The sequence below is a fragment of the Sinocyclocheilus grahami genome, unplaced genomic scaffold (genome assembly GCF_001515645.1).
Source record: "Sinocyclocheilus grahami isolate Dianchi unplaced genomic scaffold, SAMN03320097.WGS_v1.1 scaffold1345.1, whole genome shotgun sequence".
Lineage (NCBI taxonomy): Eukaryota > Metazoa > Chordata > Actinopteri > Cypriniformes > Cyprinidae > Sinocyclocheilus > Sinocyclocheilus grahami.
This window is the reverse complement of record NW_015506524.1, coordinates 313,300-319,749: the sequence shown is the minus strand read 5'-3', so window position 1 is coordinate 319,749 and position 6,450 is coordinate 313,300. Positions and strand designations below refer to the sequence as shown.

General features: G+C 36.0%; 1 protein-coding gene across 1 annotated transcript in view; it reads right to left on the bottom strand.

Moving 5' to 3' along the window:
• Positions 1 to 1,759, bottom strand: part of tgm2a (transglutaminase 2, C polypeptide A) — a 10,900-nt gene extending 9,141 nt beyond the window's left edge. Inside the window, exons 1-2 of the mRNA XM_016255543.1 lie at positions 1,644 to 1,759; positions 424 to 603 (exon numbers count right to left, since the gene is read on the bottom strand). Coding sequence (XP_016111029.1) covers positions 424 to 603; positions 1,644 to 1,653 — 190 coding nt within the window. The 5' untranslated portion in view covers positions 1,654 to 1,759. The remainder of the gene's footprint in view (positions 1 to 423; positions 604 to 1,643) is intronic.
• Between the last annotated feature and the right edge of the window lie 4,691 nt (positions 1,760 to 6,450).

Here is a 6,450-nt window from a genome sequence, read left to right as displayed (position 1 = left end):
ATATATATATATATATATATATATATATATATATATATATATATATATATATATATATATATATATATATATGTTGAAAAATCTAGTATGATATAATACATTTTTACAATTTATATGCTGTCTTTTTTATGTAATAATAAATTGTCAATATGTGGCTATAGTTATTTAATGGCCATCAATAGAAAAGCTGTTTTCAGTTAGTTGAAACTAACCAGCTAACCTCTGACCCCTCAACTCCTCTATCCAGGCGGATCATGTTAACTTCACTTTCTGCACTCCCATTGGTTGTTACTGCGCTCATTTGCTTAAAAGTTAAATCTGTCCAATTTTGTTGCATTGCCAAAGACTCGTGATGTTAGGTTGCTTTGGTACCCAATGGTTCATATTTGTAAAGTCTGAATGGGATGGAAGTGATTGAGGAACCTGTTTGGGCGATGAAGTTGATATTGTCCCCATTTTGAAAGTGAGTTCCCGGTCGCAGGTGTAGCGTGATGGTGAACGGCTGTCCTCTCCTCACGATCAGTCTGTCCACACTGTTCTGCAGCGTGTGGTGATCCGTGTTGTTCACCTCACACACCAGATCAATGCGTTCAATCTCTACCACTGTGAAGAGAAGAGACATGCAGTCATTTGTGCTTTGTGCTAATTATACTGCAAAAAATGATGTTTCTCCTAACCCAGTATGTTCACCATGTTTTTCAGTATAAATAACTAAACAATCTTAAATCAACCATCTTAAATATATATTTACTTGAGTAGCAAAATGACATCAGATAACAAGTCTTGTTTTCTGAAAAATGTATCAAAATGAAGTGACTTTATGCTTAAAACATGTCTGCCAGTGGGGTCTGTTTTAAGCATAAAGAAAATTTTTCATTTAAAGTAATTTAGATATTTGTGCTGGAAAAAAAGACATAATTACTAAGGAAGAAAAATGCATTTGTTTTCTCTTTAAATGAAGTTTATTTTTCTGACCCCACTGGCAGATATTTTCTCTTGTTTTAAGCATAAAGACAATTTTTCATTTAAAGTAATTTAGATATTTGTGCTGGAAAAAAAGACATAATTACTAAGGAAGAACTTGTTTTTTTAATGATTTTGAAATGTTCAATGGCAAAGCACTTGTTAACACATGCACAACATGCTGCTGTTTAAGCATTTCTATTTTTGGCACATGACCCATAAATTCTTGACCAACATGACAGGAATCAGAATGAATGGGTTTGCATGCTTTTCAACGCACAGGAACATCATGCACGGCTAGAAACGGATGCAAAAGGGCTCGAAGTCACGCTTTAGCACTGTGACCTATGAAGCTATGTAGATATTATAAAACGGATAAATACCAGTCACGAGTGATAGTGCAAGATCAGCAATGCAGATGGCTATTGTAGAAGGAAAGTATTGAGAATTGAACAGTATTTCAGCCTTGAGGTTTGTTTGGAAGCAAAAAAAACTGTTTTGCATGCTTCAGATATCAGATTTATGTAACACTTTACATTGAAACACATATACAAAAAGAATTGACCATGCTTTTGCGTTTCCCATTAATAGGTTCTTGCGCATTTTCCCAATAATTATGCAAATGCACCACAAAAATGCACTTTTATTTGTTTCTAAAGCTGCCATGAAGGAGATCCTACCTTTGTCCATGGTCTCCGGCGGTAATGCTCGGCGTGTGACTCGTGTTGGGTGACTTCAGCTGGTGTTGGGGTCACTGGAGAGATATTTCGGGCGTTGCGTCCTAATGTTACGGTGGTGTCAGGGGACGCACTGTAGACTTTGAACCCTGGCTCTTATTTATGACAGTTACTGTCTTCCATGACCGATGACATTAAATCACATTACAGCATGTCATGTTACATGAGTCTATTTCTGACAAACAGTCTCTGTGGGGTTGTAGAAGCACATTAATTATGATCTCTCTATATATGAATCCCTGTACATGTCTGCTTACAATTGTAAAGTTGTTAATCAGAGAGTCACTTTCACTGGTCAGTTTTAACTCTTGACAGGTTTTTCCTTTCAGGGGTTTCTTGATGTGTTGTTTGTGTGCTTATTGTTCCCTCAGCTAACAAAATATGTTCTAAGAACTTTTTGGTAATGTTTCTGTTATTTCTGAATGTTCAAAACTCCAATAATGCAAACTTAAACATTAGGGAATGTTCCATTTACGAATATTATGATTTTACCTTTATATGTTCTCTGAATGTTTTGAAACTAGTAGTAGTATGTTTAAAAATGTTAAAGGAACATCCAACTAGAATTATGTACTGTATAGATTAAATTTTTTGTGCTTTTAATGTTTAAAGAGCATTATTAAAGACCAGATAACTTTGAACTTTCATTCTGGCATTGGGTTGGACATTTACTGTAGTGAAGATGCTTTGTAATTCATATTATAGAATGTAGTACAATCAGGTAAGAAGCCACTCTGGGTAAGTGCATGTTTACTAGAACTTTATTTACATACAGTGGGTACGGAAAGTATTCAGACCCCCTTAAATTTTTCACTCTTTGTTATATTGCAGCCATTTTCTAAAATCATTTAAGTTAATTTTTTTCCTCATTCATGTACACACAGCACCCCATATTGACAGAAAAACACAGAATTGTTGACATTTTTGCAGATTTATTAAAAAAGTAAAACTGAAATATCACATGGTCCTAAGTATTCCGACCCTTTGCTGTGACACTCATATAGGTCAAAGGAACTGCCTGAAGAGCTGAGAGACAGAATTGTGGCAAGGCACAGATCTGGCCAAGGTTACAAAAAAAAAATCTGCTGCACTTAAGGTTCCCTAGAGCACAGTGGCCTCCATTCCTTAAATGGAAGACGTTTGGGATGACCAGAACCCTTCCTAGAGCTGGTCGTCTGGCCAAACTGAGCTATCGGGGGAGAAGAGCCTTGGTGAGAGAGGTAAAGAAGAACCCAAAGATCACTGTGGCTGAGCTTCAGAGATGCAGTCGGGAGATGGGAGAGAGTTGTAGAAAGTCAACCATCACTGTAGCCCTCCACCAGTCGGGGCTTTATGTCAGAGTGGCCCGACGGAAGCCTCTCCTCGGTGCAAGACACATGAAAGCCCGCATGGGGTTGTGAGATGGTGAGAAATAAGATTCTCTGGTCTGATGAGTCCAAGATAGAACTTTTTGGCCTTAAGCGTTTTTTCTAAGCGGTATGTGTGGAGAAAAGCAGGCACTGCTCATCACCTGTTCAATACAGTACTAACAGTGAAGCATGGTGGTGGCAGCATCATGCTGTGGGGGTGTTTTTCAGCTGCAGGGACAGGACGACTGGTTGCAATCGAGGGAAAGGTGAATGCGGCCAAGTACAGGAATATCCTGGACGAAAACCTTCTCCAGCGTGCTCAGGACCGAAGGTTTACCTTCCAACAAGACAATGACCCTAAGCACACAGCTAAAATAACGAAGGAGTGGCTTCACAACAACTCTGTGACTGGTCTTGAATGGCCCAGCCAGAGCCCTGACTTAAACCCAATTGAGCATCTCTGGAGAGACCTAAAAATGGCTGTCCACCAACGTTTACCATCCAACCTGACAGAACTGGAGAGGATCTGCAAGGAGGAATGGCAGAGGATCCCCAAATCCAGGTGTGAAAAACTTGTTGCATCTTTCCCAAAAAGACTCATGGCTGTATTAGATCAAAAGGGTGCTTCTACTAAATACTGAGCAAAGGGTCTGAATACTTAGGACCATGTGATATTTCAGTTTTTCTTTTTTAATAAATCTGCAAAAATGTCAACAATTCTGTGTTTTTCTGTCAATATGGGGTGCTGTGTGTACATTAATGAGGAAAAAAAAATTACTTAAATGATTTTAGCAAATGGCTGCAATATAACAAAGAGTGAAAAATTTAAGGGGGTCTGAATACTTTCCGTACCCACTGTATATCAGTTTATTCATTTACTAGATGCTGTTTAAAGCAAACTGTGCAATGTTGATTGTATTAGTGTTGACCAGTGTTGACATTAAAGTATAAGTTGAAGGACTGAAATGATTAAAACTGAAATAAAAATAAAGCTTTGTAGAAATATTTTAAATATATATATACTTCTACGATACTACGATAAACATAACAAATGTGCTAAAAATAAAAATTACAAACTAAAAAAACAAGCAAATTAAAAAAAAAAATTGTAAAGACTTTTATAGTATATAAATAATACTAAAATAACACAGGATTCTATTGCTGCTAATGCATGTTCATCTGACCTGTCTATCTAAATTAAGACACAAAACAGCAACAAATTGAATAAAAATATTTAAAAAGTTATTTTTAAAGTTGAATACAAATAAATATAAGCAAAAACACAAAAACGACAAGCAGAACAAATAAAAAAAAAATTCGATCAAAATTTAAAATGAAAACTGATTTTATTTTTGCACATTACTATACATTTACACTTTTTTATTTTTCCCATTGGCAGCCAAATATGTGTATTTCATTGTGTTTGAGCGTGCAACTTGAAACAACTTGAAAGCTTGTTTTTACACACACACACACACACACACACACTTGTTTTTGAGAAAAGGGGGGACTCTCCATAGGCGGAAGGGTTTTTATACTGTACAGACCGTATATTCTATACCCAGTATTTTTTAGAGTGTAGCATTCCACAGATGTTAAATATTACATTTTCTTTTAATTATAATAATATTTTAGTAGATGTAAACGTAAAATATATAAAAATCGAAATAATAAATCCTATAATAGATTTAAATAACAGAATTGTATGGCTGCTAATGCATATTTGTTTATCTTACTGTCGATATTTCTAAAGAAAGACACAAAACAAATTATAATGACCTTTTATTTATTATAAATCTTTTAAATAATAAAATACAGTTTTCTCTCTCCACTGAGGTACTGACATCTGGTATATTACAGTACACAAAATGAAGAGTCCAATACTTTTACACATGCTGTGTAAAATCCTTAGAGAGTTCAATTTAATAATAAAAAAAAAATTTTTTTCAAGCAATTGTGTGTATATATTTTCAAAATTCCCTGAACCTCATAAACTATACTGGGGGTTTTAAGCTGGATACATGTACAAAGCACAACATTTCAGTGTTACAGCAGAAAGTATGATAATAGAGCATAATTTATTATTATTATTATCATTAATTATTATAGATATTTGGTTATTGGTCTATATCCTGGAGTTGTAATATTAAACATTGCATATGCATTGCATCTGATTTCAAAATACATTTTTACAGTTCATCAAGAAATATTGTTTCATGCAAACTAATTGCACAATAAAGCTTTAACAGAATATTTCTGTTGTCTTTCCAGGAAAACGTCCTTGTAGGTCCTCACATGCGTCTTTCAGATGGTCAGTACCGGAAGTAAAGAACTGGTCCACAGTCTCAGATCTGGTCAATATCATCTTGTTTTATGTTCTTTATTCTTTCCCACTGCATTTATTCAAACAAAAATCTAAAATCTGTTCTGTTCTGGTTTGTTCTTCATCAGGTGAATCCAAACAGTGGCATCTGACATGAGTTTCCTGTAGATTTAACTGGTTGGAGGAGCATCCAATAACCTGATCTGACATCAGTGAACTTCTTCTGGAGAGATGTAAGCATACCTGTGGAAATGTTGCATCATTAGTATCATTCAGAAAATACGCAATTTATCAACTGCATATATTTAATGTTTGCACATACTTAATGATTCCATTTATAGAGCAGGTACTAGTCAAGTAAAATGTATTTGTATAGTGCTTTTCACAATAGACATTATGCAAAGCAGCTTTACAGAAAATCATGAAGTTCGTGTTTATAATATCTTAATATCTTCATGCCTTATGGTTGCATTTAGCAGATTGGAGCTGGGCGACAATATAGTTACATTTTGCAATGATACAAGCAATCAAGCAGTTGAGATTTGCTATATAGTAGCCTACAGTAGGGGAAGTCATGGCCTAATGGTTAGAGAGTCGGACTCGTAACCCAAACGTTACGAGTTCGAGTCTCCGGTCCGACAGGGATTGTAGGTGGGGGGAGTGAATGTACAGCGCTCTCTCCCACCTTCAATACCACGACTGAGGTTCCCTTGAGCAAGGCACTGAACCCCCAACTGCTCCCGGGCGTGCGTTCACGGTGTGTGTGTGTTCACTGCTGTGTGTGTGCACTTTGAATGGGATAAATGCAGAGCACTAATTCCTAGTATGGGTAACCATACTTGGCCACATGTCACTTCACTTTACATACAGTATATCACCCTACGAGAGTGTACTGCATGATTAAGTTGGACATACTTGTATATACAGCTTTATCATTTGGAGCTGTATTAATATAGTGTCTAGTGAATCACTGGTTGTAACTCACCTCAATCACAGCTAAACTTCTGTTGATGCCTTGGAACGAATCGGCTCTTGAAACTGACACTGCGGTAGACACAGAAAAACGTAATTAACATTC